The sequence below is a fragment of the Grampus griseus genome (genome assembly GCF_964374135.1).
Source record: "Grampus griseus genome assembly, chromosome: 1".
NCBI lineage: Eukaryota > Metazoa > Chordata > Mammalia > Artiodactyla > Delphinidae > Grampus > Grampus griseus.
In genome coordinates this window covers 147,508,575-147,529,954 of record NC_139017.1, presented here as the reverse complement: position 1 = coordinate 147,529,954, position 21,380 = coordinate 147,508,575, and the positions used below count along the sequence as shown (strand labels likewise).

The 21,380-nt window shown below is 54.6% G+C and overlaps 1 protein-coding gene across 2 annotated transcripts; it reads left to right on the top strand.

Annotated features, from left to right (window-relative positions):
• Nucleotides 1-384: 384 nt before the first annotated feature.
• IPO13 (importin 13) lies at nucleotides 385-20,137 on the top strand. 2 transcript variants are annotated; one of them, XM_082678481.1, is made up of 20 exons: nucleotides 385-1,094; nucleotides 2,871-3,607; nucleotides 8,787-8,927; nucleotides 9,018-9,159; nucleotides 9,252-9,418; nucleotides 9,623-9,743; nucleotides 9,830-9,977; nucleotides 10,418-10,599; nucleotides 10,685-10,711; nucleotides 10,884-11,018; nucleotides 11,210-11,353; nucleotides 12,673-12,753; nucleotides 13,298-13,435; nucleotides 13,627-13,723; nucleotides 16,641-16,693; nucleotides 18,953-19,019; nucleotides 19,108-19,166; nucleotides 19,319-19,408; nucleotides 19,700-19,881; nucleotides 19,972-20,137. In XM_082678481.1, the coding sequence occupies exons 1-20, from the start codon at nucleotides 1,011-1,013 to the stop codon at nucleotides 20,066-20,068; spliced, it is 2,892 nt and encodes a 963-aa protein (XP_082534607.1). In that variant the 5' UTR covers nucleotides 385-1,010; the 3' UTR covers nucleotides 20,069-20,137. The 2 variants fall into 2 exon arrangements, with proteins under 2 accessions (XP_082534607.1, XP_082534608.1); XM_082678482.1 differs by having other exon boundaries at nucleotides 19,780-19,881; nucleotides 19,972-20,111.
• The last annotated feature ends 1,243 nt before the right edge of the window (nucleotides 20,138-21,380 follow it).

Sequence of the window (21,380 nt, the reverse complement as noted above, 5' to 3'; positions counted from 1 at the left end):
CTCGGCGGGTCCCGAGCCCACGTGCTCCCCGCCTCCGCCGCAAGGCGCCGCCCTCCCGCTGGGCGCAATCCGGACTACATTTCCCAGGGTGCGCAGCGGCGGGGGCCTTGGCTCGGCGGGGGCCTCGAGCGGCGCGCCGCTCCGCCGCCTGCTCGGGAGCACGTTGGCTGGCGGGAGGACAGGCAGAAACGAAGACCCGGAGAGAGTTTCTGCGCAGTTCCGCCGGGCCGTGCTCGGCTGTGCCGTGCCGAGTCGGGCCAGGGCAGGAGCGGGTTGGGGGGTACGGCCTCAGAGTCGGCGGTGCCGGGGACAGGCGCTCGGGGCATCCCGCGCCTCTCTGAGGTCCCCGCCCCGTCCCGGCCGGGCCAACTCGCCTGTCAGTCAGTGGGGCGGAGGCAGCGACGGTAGAGGGGCCGGAGCCGGGCACGGAGAAGAGCGCGGGCCAGGCCGAGCGGTGGGGACCTGCCCCTTAACTCCACGGACTCTTCGCCCCAGACTTGCGAAGCTGTACCCCCTGCGCTTCGTTGGACGCCTCCGTAACCCGCGAAGGGCTCTCTTCCCCCGTAGCCTCCCACCCCCGTGACCTCTTCCTAGGACCCGAGAGCTCACTCAGAAGAGGGTGTTGTGGGTACAGGCCATCGACCCTGTGACCCCTCACGGGCCAGGGCCTTGGTTTCCCTCAGGCCTCCCTCCCCTGACTCCCTCCTCATAGCTTCTGGGGACAGAGCCCTGACCTACCACCAGGACCCCTGCCTGCGAACTCCTCACTGACGGCTTCCTCCTAGGAGTCCCCCTCCGTGGGTCTCCTCCTAAGAGCATCCCTTTTGGCCTCTGGCAAGCCCCCCCGCCAACCGAGGTGGGGAGGCCTCGGCAGCCATGCTCGCCCTGGGCCCCCTGTCACCCCACCACCCCCTGGGCACCGAAGCCGGAGTCTAGCAGGGGGCCAGCAGCCAAGAGGCTGGGGCAGGAGACAGGTCACGGTCCACCTCCCTGCTGGGGAGGGAGCAAAGATGGAGCGGCGGGAGGAGCAGCCGGGGGCTGCAGGGGCTGGAGCAGCACCAGCCTTGGACTTCACTGTGGAGAACGTGGAGAAGGTATGAGGGCCCTGGGGTGGGCACTCCAGTGACAGAGCAGAAGTTCTGGGGACTGACACTAATGCCGGAGCCCAGGCTTGGGCTGGGTGCCCGTTGGGATGGTGCCTCCAGAGCACCTGGCATTTGCTGTCTCTCCGGGCAGGCAGGACAGCAATGTAATGGTGTCTTAATAGGCTATTTTGGGCTTTCCTTAGACATGGGTCCTCTGTGGATATTCTGGGGTCTTGGGGTGGTCCTTCCAGGGTGCTGACGGTTTAGACTTCCAGCCAGACTGGCTGTTCTCCAGCTCCATGGAAACGGCATGAGCAGTGCAGTAAGAAACCAAGGACCCGGGAGACCTGCAGCTCAGTCTCCAGAAACCATAGTGATATTGAGCCATCCTGGACCTGTTTTGTTGAGCCAGGGGCTCAGAAAATAATCTGAAACGAAAACAATCTGGGTTATGTTTTCACTCTTCCTTGGAGAAGGGTCCTTCCTTTATTGGATGGAGGCCAGACCACTCCTGGGCAGGCAGGAGTAGGGTTGGCCCCCTTTGTTTTGTGCTGGGTCCAAGGAGCCTGGTCCTGCTGGCAGCTTCGGAGTTCTTCCCTACTCACCTGCCCACATGGCTTCCTGCCATGGCACTCCCAGTTTCCCCCACTGCCCAGTCCATCTTTTTTGAACTGCTTCTCTGTTTCTTTTCTGGGTTCTGCCCCCAGAGGCCTGGAATGCGGAAATGCATTTTCCCTGGGATGAATGGGGAGATGGGGCTACCTTGCTGGAAAGCAGAGAATGGTTGCAGATATTCGTTTGTTATTCTTGAGCCCCGTTTACCATACCCAATAGTGAGGATGTGTCTCTCTGCTTCTGTTCTCTGCCTGCCTCCGCATCCCTGAGGGTCCAAACAAGGGACAGTGGCCATAACTGGCTGTCAGGGATACAGACAGGGCTAAGTCTACTTGGATGGAGCCTGCTTAGGGGGTGAGAGTCCTAGCCTCACTCTTCCACCCCCTGCGGCCGGGCAGTGTTGGCATGGTGGCGTACTGTTCCATGTGCTACCAGGGAGATAAACCACTGTTTTCTTACTGTGTGAAGTCCTTATGGAATTGGGACCCTGGGGATTTGGCTAGTTGAAAGCTCCAGGCTAGGCGTTTGCCAGGGCTGCAGGCCAAGACTTCTCTGGACCAGCTTTTTGGACCCTCTCGTGTGCTCTCTGAGGAGTGTTCTCACCCTCCTCTCCAGTTTGTCCCTGCCCTAGGGCTGCCTGGCAAAGCCTTAGTCCTGCTCAGATTTCACAATGGCTTTGGTGCCAGCATCTGGAGTGACCTAGGGATGATCCTGGGGGAGCTAAATGGAGCTGTTGGAGTAGATGAGAGCAGCTGTGCCTGGGAGGGTTGGGGGGCCCCTCAGGCTGTTTCATACTCTTCTCAGGTTTAGCTTCTTCCCTGTGGAGCCATTCCTTCCACCTGGGCCTTGCCCTTTACTTCAGGTGCTTCCCCTCTGGGGAACTCAGCCTCCTCTTTTGCTGCTCTCCTGTGGAAGTTCATTTTCTGAACCCGTAATGTTTTGCTATAAGGAGAAGAAATTATGGTAGAGTATGGGCAAAGTTCAGACACTGAAGATATCGGCAGGACTCCAGGCCCAGGAAACACTGCAGAGCCCTGAGCTCTCCCTTCCCGCTCAGCCCCCCAGTCAGAAAGAGAGAGCAGTCTTGCAGGACCAGGTCCTGCCCTCTGTTCTGGGCTCTGGCAGGATCCAGAGTAGCCAGCACCTGCTCAGTCCTGTGCTGTCCTGCAGGCGCTGCACCAGCTCTACTACGACCCCAACATTGAGAACAAGAACCTGGCTCAGAAGTGGCTGATGCAGGCCCAGGTCTCCCCACAGGCCTGGCACTTCAGCTGGCAGCTCCTGCAGCCCAACAAGGTGCCTGAGATCCAGTACTTTGGGGCCAGTGCCCTGCACATCAAGATCTCTCGCTACTGGAGTGACATCCCCACTGACCAGTATGAGAGTCTAAAGGCACAGCTCTTCACCCAGATCACCCGCTTTGCCAGTGGCTCCAAGATTGTGCTGACTCGGCTGTGCGTGGCACTGGCCTCGCTGGCTCTCAGCATGATGCCTGATGCTTGGCCGTGTGCTGTGGCAGATATGGTACGGCTCTTCCAGGCTGAGGACTCACCAGTGGATGGCCAGGGCCGCTGCCTGGCCCTGCTAGAGCTGCTGACAGTGCTGCCCGAGGAGTTCCAGACCAGCCGCCTGCCCCAGTATCGCAAAAGCCTGGTGCGGGCCAGCCTGGCAGTGGAGTGCGGGGCTGTCTTCCCGCTGCTGGAGCAGCTGCTGCAGCAGCCCAGCTCACCCAGCTGTGTGCGTCAGAAGGTGCTCAAGTGCTTTTCCAGCTGGGTGCAGCTGGAGGTGCCCCTGCAGGACTGTGAGGCGCTCATTCAGGCTGCCTTCGCTGCTCTGCAGGACTCAGAGCTCTTCGACAGCAGCGTGGAGGCCATTGTCAATGCCATCTCGCAGCCTGATGCCCAGAGGTGAGCCAGTCCCCTCCTTCCGGAGATGGACAGTCTGCTTGGCCAGCCACGCATCCATCCATCCATTTGTTCAGTAAACACTAATTGAGTGCCTACTGCATGCTTGGTCCTATGCTAGCAATAGGTCCAATGCTGGAACCAAACAAGACATGGTCCCTGTCCTTATGGTTCAGAGAGGGAGACAGACATCAGACAACTAACTATGTAATGAATTATTCCATGAAAATATTTGACTCTCCCTTCCCTTTCTCTCAATCTTGCAGTCACAAAGTTCTGGTGTTCTGCTTCTGACTATACTGTGTATCTGTTTTTTCCATTTCCACTACCACCACCCTGGTGTAAGCTGTCCTCACCTCTCTCCCCAGAATACTGAGGGGCTTCCTCACCAGTCCCCTGGTTTTCACACTTATACCCTTCATTGCCCACCCAGCACCCAGAGCAATCCTTTAAAAATGAGGATCTAATCTTTCCTTTCTGCTCAGAAATCTCCAGTGGGTCCTCACTGCTCTTAGGATAAAGTTCAGAATCCTCAACGTGATTCACAGGGGCACTGCACAACATGGCGTCCCCAGCCTTGTCTCGTACCATGCTCCCTGCTTTCTTCACTCTCACACAATCTCTTCAGTTCTGTGAGTGTCCCAGGCTCCCTCTAGCCTCTGAACCATCACATGTACTTGTCATATCACTGCTGCCTCAGCTGAAACTTCGCTTCCTTAAGGAAGTCCTCATGATTTTTAAGACTCAGTTTGGTCTCTATTATTTTATCTCAGAGCTCCCAGTGTGTTTCCTTCTTAGCCCATAACGCAGTTTCATTATAAATTAATGTATGTCTCCCCATTAGTCTCTCAGCATTGTGAGGACAGTCACTCTGTCATTTTATTTTGTCACACTGTGCCTGGCAGCACTTGGTAGCATTCATTATTTTTTGAACGGATGAAAAGTAGGAGTTGCCTGAGTGGTGAGGGGTGGGGGTGGGGTAGGGAGAGGTTGGAAGGGGAGGGAGTGTTCCAGGCTTCGGGAGCTACAGCAGGTGCAAAGGCCTGTGGTGGGCAGCACCACCATACATTACACTCACCGAAAAAAGGTGAGTGTAATGAGCTGCTTCTTCAGCAAGTGTTGCTTGAGCGTCTGTTTATGTGTGGGGCCCTGGGCTGAGCACAGGGAGCCTAAAGATGGGTTGATTTCTGCAAGATAGGAGCTCACAATCTAGTAGACACTTGGGTGGGCAAGTAGAGCCTATGTGATGAACGCTCTAATGGAGGGAGCGGGTGGCTGTCAGAACCCAGAGGAGGCATTTAACCCAGTCTGAGGGTTATTAAGGGCTTCCCAGAGAAGGTGACAATAGAGCTGTGCTTTGAAGGCTGTGTAACAGTTAGCCAGATGGAGGGGATGGATATGGGGAGGACCTTCCAGACAGATGGAAGAGCCCGAGCAAGGGAAGGGTGTGAGAGAGCCTGGTGAGTAGGTGTGATTAGACAGCAGAGTATAAGGGCCACTGGTAGGAGATCCAGGCCCAGATCATGCAAGACCTTGCTGGCCAGGCTTAAGATTTTGGTCTTCATCCTGAGGATGATGTAAAGCTATTAAAGGATTGTAAGCAGAGAAAATGGCATGATGGCATTTTTGGTATAAGTTGGATTGGCCAGGGCAAGACTGGAGGCCTGACACTTAACATTTCAGAGAAGATGCTTTGGGAATGCTTGGCAGAACCAGAGGGGAAGATACCACTGAAAGAGATGGCCTGGGAAAGTGGTTGATAGTTCTAGCCTTGGCATTAGTCATGTCTGAGTTTGAATCCCAGAGGGTTCACCTCCTAGATCTGAGACCTTGGGCAAACCACTTTTAAGCCTCAGTTTCTGTCATCAGTGAAATGGGTGTGATCATATTACAGAGTTTAAGTAGGATAATGTGCCCAGGGCCTGCCCCTGGTATTCTGTGGAGAATATTTTGGTATGAGGATTAAATAAGAGAATGTCTGTGAAAGGTTTAGCATGGTTCCTGGATACTCCGTAAACGGCAGTGACTAGTATTTGGTATCATTATTGCATTGGCAGTTAGTACGAGCCCTTTCCCATGGCTTCTCTGGTTTTCCAACTTCAGGTGGGTACCAAGTCCCAGGTCAAGGCCTTTCTTGGCTGGCTGGGCTCAGACAGTTGGTGGCTGAGGGGAATTGGCAGGGCCAGTGCGTGGGTGATGTGGGGTGTCCTTGGATACACCTAGGTTTACTCGGCTAGCCAGTGTCTCGAGGGCTTTGGTAGGTAATTGATGCCTCTTCTCCTCTGAACGAATGAGCGAGCAAGGAGCCAGTGAGGGAACCTATAGCCTCCTGAGCGCCCATTGGCTGCAGCCCCCTTGGTTGCTTAGCAACTCTCCCCATTTTCTCAACTCTGCTCCCAGAGCTCTAATTGCAGGTCTGGGCTGAGCTCTCTGTGAGTGGCAGGCAAGGAGTCCCAGCAGCCCTGCCCCGGCAGCTCGAGCTGACCAACAGGAGCCAGGCCTTTTGAACCCAGGCTCAGCCATGGTGCTTAAAGACATCCGCTCTATCTTCCTCCCCCACACCTAGAAGCCTCAAGGCCTCAGGCCCGTGTCTGCTCACAGGTCTCAGGCACAGGTGCCCAGGTGGTAGGAAATCTATGCAAGAGTTTCCCCCATGGGTGGGCTGCATCCAGCCTGGGGTCAGTGTTGGGCCCTGCTCTGTCTAGTCTGTTTCCTAGCTTTGGCTTGAGAAAGTCACCTTCAGTGGCTTTGACTTCTGGGTCATCCAGCCACTACCTCCCCAGGTGTCCTGACATCAGCTCCCCTTGGCTGAGCCCGCACTCAGGTTACCCTTTTCCCAGCCCTCCACAGCTGCTGCTGCTTGCCTGGCTCTCTCTCCTTTGAGAAACAAAATTTTTTTCCTGAGATTTGTTTTTAATCCTGGAAAAGCTTTTCACTAGGGACTGGGGAAGGGAAAGAAGGTGAATTAGACAGGCTCTTGGGGGCTCCCATCAGTTAGAACTTGAGATGTGGGCTGAGATCTCCATAGATCCTTTGGGGAAATTCAGGTTGGGCCTTGAAACAGAAGCAGATCTATAGCTGTGTAAGGAGCTGTCTTAGCCTGGAATCTGTCTCTAATTTGTTCTGTGACCTTGAGTAATACTCTGAGCTCTACTGGGCTCTACTCTTTGATTTATCCTATTATGAGGTATAGATGAGACAAATTAAGAACTTTCATTGAGTACCTACCGTGTACATGAATTTTGAAGGTGTGAGGGAACCTTGGAATACAGTGGGGATGCTGTGAGGGTAGGGCACTACCTCCTGCCCCTGTCTCAGCTACTGGGGAGTTTGCGGGCCATGGCCTTGGCCCTGCCCCTACTCATTGTGCCAGAGTCTGGTCTGAAGGTGCCCATTGTCTTGTGGTGCAGCCTGTGTCAGGGCCATGAGACTGAAGCTATCCCCACTGTCTCCAGGCAGCACCCTCTGGAGCTGTCTCTGGGCTGTGGGTACCCTGGTAGGGACGTCTTGTCCCACCAGAACCAGGATGTGGAGAAAGCCAACATCCTGGACTGGTTGCCTCTTGTCCTTCTCATCCTCCACCTAAGGTTATGGGGCTACCTCCGAACAACCTGCTTGGGGCAAGTCCAGATAGAACTCCTTCTGGACCCTCAGTAACCCCTCCCCTCCATAGATTGCTATGGTGACTCTATGATTGACAGCAGAGGGATCCCCCCCTGAGAGTATCACTTCTCTGCTTAGTCTCATCTCCACAAAGCAGGTTTCTGGGAATGGAGCTAGCCTCCTCTCAGGCTCCTTTGTATACTCTGCTTCCTCTGCTGCTTCTTTAGGCATCATTGTGCTCTTTTCTCTCATTCAACACTTTCTTCTTGGGCAATTCTCATGTGCTCCCATTGCCGTTTGCTGATGTTTCCAAAATCTATGTCTCTTGCTCAAACCTCTCCATCGGGCTTCAGGTTTTTATCTCCAACTCTCTGGACACTTCTACCTGCCTATCTCACCAGGTACCTCTGATTCAATGTGCCTAACACTGAACTTACCACCTTCTGGCCTCCCATTAAATTTATTACTGTTCCCCTCTACCCGCTCCTCCAGGTCTCAGTAAATACCTCTACCAAGGAGAGTTGTTCTTGACTCTTCCCCATCCTCATATCCCTGTTTTGCCTCTAAGCTCCCTCTGAGTTCATCATCTACTTCTCTCCCTTCCTTATTGCCACCAGAGTCCTTAGGAGTTAGGATTTGGTGGTAGGGGGTGGAGTGGAAGGTGGAGGTTGATGCTCTCAGGATTGTTGCTGCCTTCTAAAGTCTTTAACGGGACTCCTAGCCTGTGTTACCTCTTCTGTCTCCCACCCTCGTTCGGTCTCCCCTGACACTGAGTGTATTAGTTTCCTAGAGTTGCCATAATAAAGTGCCACACACTGGCACACACAACAGAAATTTATTGTCTCACAGTTGTGGAGGCTAGAGGTCTGAAATCAAGGTGTCAGCTCCGTCTGAAACCTGTGGGAGAATCCTTCCTTGCCACCTCCTAGCTTCTGGTGCTTTGCTGGCAATCTTTGGTGTTCCGCTCGGCTTGCAGCTGCATAATTCCAGCCTCTGCCTTTGTCATCATATGTCATTCTCCCTGTACGTCTCTGTCTTCACATGAATGTCTTTTAAGAACACCAGTCATATTGTATTAGGGCCACCCCCTACTCTGTGTTCTAATCTACAATGACCCTATTTCCAAATCAGGTCACATTCTGAGGTACTGGAGGTTAGGGCTTTAACACATCTTTCTGGGGGGGGGACACAATTCAATCCATAACAGTCTGTTCTCTGGTCCCCCAAAATTTATGTCCTTCCCGCATGCAAAACGCATTCACCTCATCCCAACCTCCCCAAAAGTCTTAACCCATTTCAGCATCAACTCTGAGTCTAACTGGAGGACACAAGTCCACCCATAACACTTACCTTCTCGTACTTCCTTCCCAGAATTCTTCTGGAAGTCTCTGACCTAAGGTTCTTCTCAAATTGGGCAGCGTCAAACCTGCTGTGTAGGCCCTGACCTCTTTTTCACTTTGGGTTTGATGTGGGAAGGAAGGGGGGCTTTGATGGATGACAGGGAAATTGTGCCTTTCTCTTAAAGCTGGTGGGGGATGGGCAGACAGCTATGATGGGTCTCCTCACCTTATGCCTCCAGATATGTGAACACACTCCTGAAACTCATCCCACTGGTACTGGGACTGCAGGATCAACTGCGACAGGCAGTGCAGAATGGGGACATGGAGACCTCCCACGGCATCTGTCGCATTGCTGTGGCCCTGGGCGAGAACCACTCCCGGTGAGGAGAGGGGCAGCTGGGGGTGGGATAGTAGGGCCCTCTAAGAAGTGGGGGAGGCGGAATGACCTCCCTATGTCTCCTCCCTCCCAGGGCCTTGCTGGACCAAGTGGAGCACTGGCAGAGCTTTCTGGCCCTTGTCAACATGATCATGTTCTGCACGGGCATCCCTGGCCACTTCCCTGTCAATGAGACCACCAGCTCCCTGACCCTCACCTTCTGGTACACGCTGCAGGTGTGTCATGTGACCTTCAGTAGGACTGGGCCATGATGGAAGAAGGTGAATCAGGGGCTTCTCTGGCTAACTCTCCTCCCTGGCTCTCTCAGGATGACATTCTGTCCTTTGAGGCAGAGAAGCAGGCTGTGTACCAGCAGGTATACCGGCCGGTCTACTTCCAGCTGGTAGATGTGCTTCTGCACAAGGCCCAGTTCCCTTCTGATGAAGAATATGGATTCTGGTCCTCAGATGAGAAGGAGCAGTTCCGAATTTACAGGTGATGGTAGCAGGCCAATCCTAGCTCTAAAGGGAGTCCTGAAATAATGAAGGCAATGAGGGGAGGGGCCCAAGGCCAGGCTCCCTGAATCCTGGGCCTCCTTTCTCTATAGGCACTTTGGCAGGGCTCTGAGGGAACTGGGGTGGGCTCCTGGGCTTGGGGGAAGCAGCCAGGTGGTGTATAAGGCCTTTATCTGCTTCTCAGGGTGGACATCTCAGATACACTCATGTATGTCTATGAGATGCTGGGGGCCGAGCTGCTCAGCAACCTCTATGACAAGCTGGGCCGTTTGCTTACCAGCTCAGAGGAGCCCTACTCCTGGCAGGTACCTCCCCCGCCTGATTCCCTCAGCCCTCCCAGACCTGTTGCACCCTCCTCCTGAGCCAAGCCAGTGGCATCCTCTTTTCCCAGCACACAGAGGCCCTGCTCTATGGCTTCCAGTCCATCGCGGAGACCATCGATGTCAACTATTCTGATGTGGTGCCCGGGCTCATTGGCCTCATCCCACGGATCAGCATCAGTAATGTGCAGCTGGCGGACACTGTCATGTTCACCATTGGTGAGACCTGGCACACACCCATGAGCACATTCCGAGAGCCAAGGCACACATCCCCAGCCACAGCCAGCTTGCTGGGTCCTATCCAAAGTGGGAGACATACATGCCCACGCACACAATCAGAACTGCAGCCAACTGACTGTCCTGGCATGTCTAGGGGTCCTTTCTACAGTGCACTGAGCTGCAGTTCAGTGAGGGTAGTTCACTGTCACTGAAATAGCAGCACTGGGCCTCTACTGCATAACTCCTTCCTGCTTCTCAGGTGTAAGGCTCATGTTTGAGCATGTGCGTGCATGTTTGCCCATTCAGTCCTCTGAATGAGCAGTGCTCCATACAGGGCCTGCAACTCCACCCTGCCAGGAGCTCTGCCTGCCTCACAGGGACATGGTACACAGCCAGCCTGGCCTGCCTCAGATGTCTTGCCTTCTCCCTTCTTCCCCCAGGAGCTCTGTCTGAATGGCTGGCTGACCACCCCGTCATGATCAACAGCGTTCTACCCTTAGTACTGCATGCCCTAGGCAATCCTGAGCTCTCTATCTCTTCTGTGTCCACCCTCAAGAAGATCTGCCGAGAATGCAAGTATGACCTGCCGCCCTATGCTGCCAACATCGTGGCTGTCTCCCAGGTACGCGGGGGCCCTGGGTGTGTAGCTGGGCCTCAGGGCACACTCTGCCCTGTGCTGACACCATATTCCTTCTTTTTTTCCCCAGGATGTGCTGATGAAACAGATCCATAAGGTGAGTTCAAAAGTTTCTAAGGGGCTCCTTGGGGTATTGTGGGGAGCTGTAGAAATCCCATCTTCTGCCTTTGCGCCTTATTCTCTGTTCTCAGAACCTTCCCCAAGAGGTTCATTCTTCCCACCCACAACCAGGTGTGTCTGGGACTGACCCTCGATGTTCTGCCCCACAGACGAGCCAGTGCATGTGGCTGATGCAGGCACTGGGCTTCCTGCTGTCGGCCCTGCAAGTGGAGGAGATCCTTAAAAACCTGCACTCGCTCATCTCACCATATATCCAGCAGCTGGAGAAGCTGGCGGAGGAGATAGTGAGTGAGCTGGTGTGCGCGCGCGCGCGTGTGCGCGTGCATGCGTGTGTGAGTGTGTGCGTGCATGTGGCTGGGGAGCAGCAGTGGGACTATGGGACTTCCCTTCGTGTTGGCTGTGACTGCTGAGGGGTGGGGCTTGAGCTGGCAGTCAGGGCTGGGAGACCCAGAGCTTGGTTCCCTTCTCCCTGTAGCCTAATCCCTCCAACAAGCTGGCCATTGTCCACATCTTGGGGCTTCTCTCCAACCTCTTCACCACGCTGGACGTCAGTCATCATGAAGATGATCATGAAGGCTCTGAGCTCCGGAAGCTGCCAGTGCCGCAGGGACCCAACCCTGTGGGTGATGTTGTCATTGCTATTGCCCCCCCAACCCTTTGGTAATGTCATAGTCACCCCTGAACTCTATGGGTAATATTGTCATTGTGTCCCTGGCCCCATGGGGCATGATGCATTTGGTCCTCTGACCCTGTGAATGACCCTACCATTGCCCCTTACTCTGTAGGGAGTGATGTCATTGTCTCAGTCCTGTGGGTGATGTTGTCTTTGTCCTCCCCACCTGGAGTGGTGGTATAGTGTTTCCTTCTCCCCATGGGGGACACCGACATTATCCTACAGCCCCAAAGTGATGTAATTTTGGACCCTTGTTTAACCTCCAACTCTGTGAGGCCTTCTACTTCAGCATTCGCTGTCCCCTACGGGCACTCCACATGTAATAGTTCTTGCCTTTGAGTTGCTCCTAGTCTAGAAGAAATACATGTAAACAGATTGTCACAGAGCAGTGTGATAAGTACTGCAGTAGGCTCGGGCACAAAAGGGATTGGGATGACCACTTACAAGCTGTTTGGTCTGGGGCAAGCCTCAGCTTCCCATTCAAAACTATGAACATCAAGATATCTGGTGCTAAAAAAAAAAAGATATCCGGTGCTCATCTCATAGAACTGTGCTGAACAGCCGGGGTGGTCTTGATTGAAAGTACTTTGCATACCATAAAGCTCTGTACAGATGTGAGGGACTGCCTTGGTCATTGTTCCAAGTATCCCCTCCAGGGTTTCTCCTGGAGAAAAGGAAGCCACAGTATCCTGGTCTCTGTACTCAACTCCCCACCCCAGTTTCAGTTACCCTTTTGGCTCCAGACCAAACCGAGGCCACTGTCCTCCCACAGAGCCTCTTCTCCTATGGTAGTCATCATCCTGCCTTCCCTCACCTCCCAGGACCTCAGGCTGCTCTCTGCTCCACCATAAGTTGCCCGTATCTACGCATCCCCTGGGGCTCTCTACCCTAAGCCTATCTGGGTGAGACAGCATCTCTGCTTCTTAAGGGGCTAGCCCATAAGCGTTTGGCACTAAAATACTTTTACTGAGCAGAAGTAGATAAGGAGTGACTTTTTTAAAAGGTTATCTTTTGAAGCACTTGTAATATGCCTGCTTTGCAGTTTGAGGCTTCCTCTAAGGTGATCCCCAGAATTCAGGGTATCCTCTTTCATTCATGGGGATTCAGCAAAGCATTCCTGCCCCCAGGGTCCCTTGCACTGAGTCCTCAATGGGCAGTCTGGGGCAATAGATTCGAACTCCTGGCCTACTTCCAGCTACTGAGTAGTCCTTCTTGGGTGGGTGAGAGAGGTAGTGGGGGCACCTCACTTCTTCCTTTGTCTTCAGGTGGTGGTGGTACTGCAGCAGGTCTTCCAGCTTATCCAGAAGGTGCTGAGCAAATGGCTGAATGATGCCCAGGTGGTGGAGGTGAGTCCTGACCCTTGCCATCAGCCCCTGTGGTGACTTTGCTCAGAGGTGGAGCAGGAAGAAGGTGTTGCCGCCCCACCTCGGCTTGAGATGACCTGGAGGAAGTAAAGGAGATGAATCCTGCCCCACAGACACAGGGATTCTCTGGGGAAGACATTCAGAGCTTCCCAGCATCACAAGAAGTGCTCAACCCCAGGACTGTGATGCTGGGGCTGAGTGACAGGGATCCACTTTAGCATCAGACACCTGCTTTTGTTCTGTTCATTTCAGAAGTTTCTCACCACTGTTGCTCCCTGAAAGGCAATGGTGAGAATGTAAGTAGCAAGAGTTAAGTTACAAATTTCCATCCTCAGCCCCTCTGAGAAGGGCCTTTTGGCCTCCTGCCTTCCAGGGTGAGGGTCAGACTTGCCTACCTTCCTTGGTTCGCAGAGCCAGGCAGGGCTTGTAGGTAAGGGCCCATTTTTAGGCCTCCTCTGTGCAGGGCCTCAGTTCTACTCCAGCCAATGGTGACCTGCTGACCAGGGCCCCTTTGCTTTCTTCCCAGGCGGTGTGCGCTATCTTCGAGAAGTCAGTTAAGACGCTGCTGGACGACTTTGCCCCCATGGTGCCACAGCTGTGTGAGATGCTGGGTCGGATGTACAGCACCATCCCTCAGGCCTCCGCTCTTGACCTCACTCGACAGGTGGGCCTTCTGGTGGATGCAGCAGTGTTTGGGATGTCATCCCAGGCAGAGATCTGACGCAGGGGTTGGGCGGGTGGGTGGAGTGGGGTGGATGGCTTCTCTGGCAGGGGTTCTCACCTGCATCCCAGGGATGTTGGCCTGTGCTGGTGGGCCAGGGCCTCAGCTGACCGGCATTCCCTGCTTTGTTGTAGCTGGTCCACATCTTTGCTCATGAGCCTGCCCACTTTCCCCCAATCGAGGCCCTCTTCCTGCTCGTCACCTCCGTCACACTCACCCTCTTCCAGCAAGGTAGGTCCTGACCAGGGTCTCTGCTGCTGCCGCCACTGCCACTGCCTCTGCTTCCCCAACTGGGGAGCCAAAGCTACCCACTCTGTTCTCCTCTCCCCTGAGTTGCACCTGGGACTTGATGGGAAACTAACGGGATCAAGCACAGCACAATTGTCACCTTACAGATAGTGGACAAGAGAGTGAATGATGTCTTCTACTGGCCTGCTGGACTCAGGGCCAGTCTGGATGTGGGGGAAGATGGGGCTGGAAGCTCTGAGGGACTTGGGGCACCAGGCTGACTCCATTTCCTTTGGGATAGAATGAAAAGTGGAGAGAGCGTGGCTTCGAAGTCAGATAGACCTAGATTCTAAGCTCATCACCACCAACTAGTTGTGTGACCTTGGGCAAGTCACTTACCTTTTCAGAGCCTTCATTCCCATATCTGTGAAATGGAGATTTTCAGATACTCGATAGGATTGTTACAGGTATTAAAGTAGCATCTTTTGGGCTCCTGGCTTGGGGTTTTTGCACACGATGTACTCAGTGATTGCTGGTTCCTTTCCCTACATTGAGACTTATTCCTTTCTAGGCCAAAATCCTTTGGTTGTGGTCCCAGTGCCCCATTCACTGCGGCCCTCTGCCTGAGAGAAGTTGGGAGCAGGGGGCTCCAGGCTTCCCCTGCTGCCTAACCCAGGCTTCTCACTCAGAAAGGAAACAGTGTTGTTCCTCCAGCCTCCTGAGTTTTGCCTGGATTTGTGGTCACAGGTTTGAGGCTCACCAGGAGTCTCAGCTGGAGCTAGAGCACTCTCTGCTTCTGTCCTCGGTGTCTGGTCCCATGATGCTGGCCTCTGCTCTGGTGGGCCATGGGTAGTTTCCAAAGTGGGGAGAAACCTGAGCCAGAAACCCGGATGTGGTCATCCTCAGCGCCACCTCTCCCCCTCCTCGTATCCAGCTGGGGACAGGTCGTGGTGGTCCTTCAGCCTGCCCACTTCTCCCCACCCTCTACGGCCACTGCTCCAGTGTACGGTGCCATCTGGATCAGCTCAGCAATCTTCTAACTGGTTTCCCTGACATCTGCCCTTCTCCAATTCATTCTGCACCATGCAGCTGTAATATTTTTTATAAGACACAAATCTGAGCATTTTCCCTCCCTGGCTTAAAGCCCTTCTGTTGCTCCCCATCACTGTGGGTCATCGTCCCACTGCCCTCCACATGATATAGCTCCTGCCTACTTCTCAACGTCCATTCCTGAATGGCTCCAGCAGTTCAGCCATCCTGATTTTTCCTCACTGTGTCCCGTTTGATCCCTATGCCTTGCTCCTCTGCCTGGATTGCCCTGTGCCCTTTACTGGGTGAGCTCTCGCCCCTCCCTGCCTTACCCATGCATCAGTCCTCGGAAGCTCCTCTGAGGCAGAGCTGGGTGCTTCTGACCTTGTGCCAAAACTGCATCGGGCATGCACTGCTGATACAGCACTGATCACACTCAGTAAGCAGCTCCCATGTCTGTCTCTCTCCCTGGACTAAGCTCCTCAAGGGCAGGCTTGGCTCTCTTCCCTCTGCGTCCGTCAGAACAAGGCCAGCATAGAGTAGGCACCAGACGCTGTTGAAGAAAGGAGGACGAGGGCTCCTTGCCCTTGGAGCCTTTCTTCCTCACTGTCCGGCCCACCTCTAGCAGGGTGGCTGCTGAACGCCAGACCTGCTGTCTGCAGGGCGACCCAGGCATGGGGCACACCGGGCTTCGTTTTCCAAGACTTGAGTAACTTGGGGTGCAGATGTGGAAGGGACGTGCTTTATCAGTGGCTCCTCACAGCCCGAAGGAAGCAGGGGAGAGATTATTATCAACTTGACAGTCGGGGAAACCGAGCGTCTGTGGCTTGCGCAAGATCACACAGCTGCTTAGTGGTGTCTCAGGCAGGGGTTCCCGCAGCACCTCCTCCTGAGAGTGGAGCGGCGGGCGGGACCTCCAGGCGCACGCCTCGTCCGTGCCGCAGGTGTCCTCAGAACTGGAAGCAGAGTAGTGTCCAACATCCTGTCTGTTGGGCTTGTTGGTTGTCTTACAGGACAGGATGGTCCCCTCACCTGCTATGCTGTCCCAGCCTTGCCGTACTTTCCTCGGGCTCTGCCCTCCCACCACACCGTGGGGTGACTGGTTTCCCTCTTTCCTCGTGCGTCCAGATGGTGGGAGCTGGTGGTCAGCCCTGAGCCTGGCTCTCTGCTGGGTCTGTGTCCATGTGGAGGGGCTTTGTGGGTGGGGTTCTCATTTTTGGCCTCATGATGCAGTTCCCTCCCCTAGGCCTTGCAGTGGCTTGCCTGGCCATCCCCACAGCATATGGGGCACTGCAGTACCCAAGAAGGAGTCTTCTGGTTTAAGAGAACCCAACAGATTCCTTTCTTTGGCTAAACCAAGAGCCCTAAGGCCATGGAAGGGAGGGGGCGCCTGCTCAGACCATGATACACGGCCCTTTCCAGGGCCTTCAGCCAGGCCTCCAAAGGCAGTACCAAGGACCGACCTCCCACCAGCCCTGCCCTCCTCTTTGATGGCTAGTGATGGGGAGGTATGTGCTAGGAAGCAGTGTAGGGCCACTGCAGCGTGCCAGAGGCCACAGCAAGAGTCTGGGGGCTGTTTGTCCAGCTACATGGTGGCCAGCGTTGCTCGAGCATCGCAGGGTCACTTGGGGACTGACCTGAGGAGGAGCGGGGAGTAGGTGGAAGGCCCCTCGGGAGGGAGCTGGGGCAGACCGTCCTTCACTTTGCCGTCTCTTTCTGTTGGGCTTCTCCCAGTTCATGGTTTTTGTATGTTTTGTTTCTTTATCTTGCTTCCTGCTGCTCATGTGCCCCCACGCTGTCTCCCTGCAGGCTCTCAGTCCCACATAACTATATGAGGTTGAGTTGCTGTTTGTATAATTTTTTCTTAAGTTCCATCTTTATTATATTTTAGGGCCCAGGGATCATCCTGATATTGTTGATTCATTTATGCAACTCCTGGCACAGGTGTGTTTTAGTTTTATTCATTCACGTTCTGTTCTCTCTCTTTCTCTTTCTCTTATGTTGAAATTCAATTTAAGCCTATTTTTAGCTTTCTGTTGACAAATTTTTTTTTTCTGTTCAGTTGAATAGAGTTTCTTCATCTGTTTCCGTGGAAGTTGACAACCCAACATCCTCCTTTAGTGCCCCTTTGCCTCAACTAGCTCAGTCCTCCACAGAGACCAGGGAGAGGCTGATCCCGAAGGGAGGGAGCTGGGCTGGCCTGGCGGGTGGGGAAGGGAGGGGGTGGTAACTGTGCCCAGCAGCTCCTGTGGGGCTGGGGTGGCCGAGGAGTTCAGGGGCAGGACCGGAGTTGAAGGGCCTGGGGTTCATTGTCCCCGTGCTCCTGCCGGGAACTGCCTGCCTCAGTGCCCCCAGCCTGCTCTCGAGAGGTAGGCTGGGAGGAGCTCCAAGGGAGGGGCCGAGCTGAATGTGCTGCGGTGGAGCCCAGAGCTTGGCTGTCGCTGGGCTGTCAGACAGATCCTGCTGCTGCTGGGAGGTGGGGTGCTGGCTTCATTGTGAGATGTGTCTGGTGTGTAAGTGTGTCAGACCTTACTTGTATGTTTTGAGTTTGGTTTGGGAAGGGAGCAGAAATCACGTGGCTGCCGTAAGTAGTACGTGTATTGTGTTGAGTGTTGGGATAAGTGTGTAGTTGAAGTGCGGGCCTGGGCATTGTTGCGTGTTGTGTGTTGACGTGCGTTAGGCATTGATGGAGTTTGAATATGGAGGTGTGTTGGAGGCGTGTGTGTTGGGCTGTGGGAGTGCGTGTTATGGAGGGTTAGGCGTAAGTACGGTAGTGGTGTGTCTGTATTAGGGGTTGTATGTTTGAGAAGATATATGTGTCGGGCTGTGGGAATGTGGGGTTAGTATGATGGGGGGTTCTGTGTGTCAGAAAGTTCCTGTGAGTTGGGGGTTCCCATGGGTTGTGGTAAATGATGTGTTTCTTTGCTTAATCACTGCACAAATATATTTTGAGTGTTTAATACGTGCTCGGTAGTCTGCTAGGTGCTGAGAATATAACGGTGAGCAAAAGCAGCCACAGTTCTTACTCTCTTAGAACTTACAGTCTAGTGGAGGGGGCACAGGAGGAGTGGGAATGGGCGGTGTGTCCTTGGCCTGGGTGGACGTGTGTGAGGGTATCCATGAGGGTGCATCTTTGGGGTGAGGGCGTTTGAGTATGTATTTGTGCCTGTGCGTGGGGAGAGTGCACGTGCTGGGAAACCGGGTGGAACGAGGGTGTGGGCGTGTGGACATGGTTTGGGGATGTGGGGGGGGTGGGATGTGAATATGTAGTGAGGGTGTGTAGCAAAATGTGGGAGAGTGGTGTGTACAAGGGATGTGATAGAGGTGTGTGATAGAGGGTCAGTAGGGCGTTTCAAGTGAGGGTGCATGTGGGGCTGTGTGCACAAGAGTAAACATGGGGGAGTGGAAGGTATGTGAGGACTGAAGGGTTAGGGGTCGATGTGGTACGCATTGGGGGGCTACTGGGGAACAGCAGTGCTTGATGACTGTGGGAGCTGTGCAGAGCATCTCCTGTGACCTGAGGATGTACCAGTCATGCCCTGGTACCACTTGGGGTGGGCTCTCGGCCCCTATACTCTGTCCACTCCCCCTGACATGGCAGCCCTGGCTCCTGGGCTGGGTATAGAGGAGAAGGGCCTGGACACAGGGTATCCTGGGTGAAAGGCGGGGCTGTGGCTCCCAGGCTCCTGCCCTGCTTTTCCTCTTCCTAAGCTGGAGAGTGTCTGAGGAATGCAGGCGGGACGTAGGAGGGGGGCTCTTAGACTGGGCTCCATGTCCAGCTGCCATCTCTTCTTCCTGCTGCCCTGTTAACAAATCCAGGGGACCTCAACTGCCTCTGTGAATCAGAGTGAAGTCACTGCTGGCAACCTGGAGCCTGCAGGAGGTCTGGCCCTGATGGTGGGAGGTGGGGAGTGAGGTGTTTGATTAGGGGTGACTTGGGACCCAAACTTTTTGCATTATGACTCCCAACCTCTCTCATATACCTGTGCGTTCATGTACACATACATGTACATAGCATCCCTTGGCTGCTCCCCTCCTGACCTACTGAGCTCTGGAGTGGTCTGGGTCCCCCAGAGACGGCTGGGGGGCTGGTGTTGACAGCCTCTACTTGCGGTGTGTGAACTTGGGGTCTGGGTGGCAGGTGAGTGGGGGGATGGTTCTTGGAGTTGGCTGGGGTGGGCTTACCAGCTCCACCTCCTGCAGGCTCTGAAGCGGAAGCCAGATTTGTTCCTGTGTGAACGATTGGATGTCAAAGCTGTGTTCCAGTGTGGTAAGTGGGGCCAGGTGGACAGGTGGGCCTGGGGCCCCTTCGGGAGGATCCTTGACACCCATCTGATCTGCCTCTGCCTCTCCCACAGCTGTGCTGGCCCTCAAGTTCCCCGAAGCACCTACTGTCAAGGCCTCCTGTGGCTTCTTTGTGAGTCCCGTGCTGACCCCTAACCCCCCACCACCCCTATGCCTAGCACACCCTGCCCAGGACTCTAGAGGGTAGAGGTGTGGTGTGCAGGTCTTGTCTCCAGGGGGACAGGAGAAAGAGCTGGGGCTGACGGGCCTCTCCATCCTCTGTAGACAGAGCTGCTGCCTCGGTGTGGGGAAGTAGAACCTGTGGGAAAGGTGGTACAGGAGGATGGCCGTATGCTGCTCATAGCAGTGCTGGAGGTGAGATGGAGCCAGGTGTGGGGGGTTTGATGGGGGTTGGGTGGCCCTCACTGTTGGGGCAGCTGCCTTCCTGGGGAGCTTGAGCCTTGGTTCCCTAAGCTCTTGTTTCTCTGTCAAGTCAGTGGCTGGAAGTTGTTGGGTTTCTGTGAGGATCAGCTGGCTCTTGAAAAGCAGCGCTCACCTGTCATATGCACTTTGGCTGAGGAACTGTCCGGGAGTGGGTGGGTGTGGCTAGGCACCTTGCTGCAGAAGGGGCAAGGCCCTGGTGTGCTGAGAACCCGTCTCCCTCAGGCCATTGGGGGCCAGGCCTCCCGCAGCCTCATGGACTGCTTTGCTGACATCCTATTTGCTCTGAACAAACACTGCTTCAGCCTCCTGAGCGTGTGGATCAAGGAGGCACTTCAGTCACCTGGTTTTCCCTCTGCCCGCCTCAGCCCTGAACAGAAGGACACCTTCAGCCAACAGATCCTTCGGTGAGCAGAGCTGGCAGGGCCTGGGCTCGGGTCAGGGGGCAGAGGAGGCGTGGTGGATGCTGCTAACTTGCTCTCCCTTCTCTTCTTCAGCGAGCGAGTAAACAAGAGGCGGGTGAAGGAGATGGTGAAAGAGTTCACACTGCTGTGCCGGGGGCTACATGGCACAGATTACACAGCTGACTACTGAGGGGCGCCCCCGTCCCACCCACACCTCCTCCTCACCCCTTCCTATCCCCAAAGAGTAAACTTGAACCTTCACTGCACTGCTGTCTCTGCTTCCTTTCCACTGCCACCACCGCCTAACTGGGCGACCTCAGAAGACCTGGGGGAAGGATGGGAGGATGCTTGGACCTAGGCCTTGGTAGGGTGTGGTGGGGCCAACCTCTCGCTCCTGGGGTGGAAGGGGCACTGCTATAGCCAAGCCGCCTAGGCTGGAGCCATTCCAGATACTGCGGATGCCCTTGGGGTAGGTGGGGACTGCAGTAGTGTCAGCAACGCCCCCCCATTAAATTAGTCCCAACGTTTATGCATGCATACATTTACTTAATCAACAGTGCTGAGTACTAGGCCCCTAATTCTGCCATGCCTTGTTCTGTCTGAACAAAAGCTGATCTAGTCCATAGCTACCATGCTAACTAAGCTGGGAGAATGGGACCAATGAGGAAGGCTGCATGAAGGAAGTTTCATTTCTGAAGGGAACGGGAGGCTTCCTAGGTAGAGGACTTGGGGCCTTGGGCTGGCAGTGAGGTGAGGCTGGGCTCATTTGGGAGGGAAGAAATGGAGAGTGGCTTTGAATTCCAGGGTGTGTTTCTTGTGTGGGGTTATTGAGGCACCCAGACTTGCACTTGGTTGAGAAGAGGTATAGAAAGTGGGGCTGAGTATGTGGGGGAGGAGATATAGTGGACCCCAGAGGAAGAGGAAGGCAGGCCCTAGTGTTGTCTGCAAACCCATAGCTCCCCAACTCTGTGGTACCTGACCAGCACGTGATGGTCAGGGTTTGGTCAGGACCAAGGACAGCTCCCGGCCTGCTGTTGCTCTCCTCCCTTAGCAGGGTTCCCTCCCTTTCTGTCTCAGCCATAGTTCCACCCTGGCTGCCTCTCAGGCACCCCAGCCATCCCCTCAGTAAGATCGCAAGAGCAGGATTGGGTTCTCCTGACTCCCAGCCCTAAGCCATGAGTCTCCTTGGAAGTGTTAGGAGAACTGGTTACTCCCACGATTGTCTCACTTTTTCTCCTGTTCTTTTCCCAACCTCTGCGCAAATTCTGTGTCCTCCATTCTTCATCATTCAATCTCTTCCCACACCAGCCAGCATCAGCCCCCCTTTCATGTCATCCCCTGAGATCACTCTGTCCCCTTTCCCTTACCCCTCCTCCATCCCATTCTCACCTTACTCTTGATTTTTCACTTCTGGAGTATGTAGAGATGTTTCACATACTTTCTGTCCTTTTCTCCTACGACATAGCACCCGAGTGTCTTCCTCCCTGCTGCCATGATCCAAT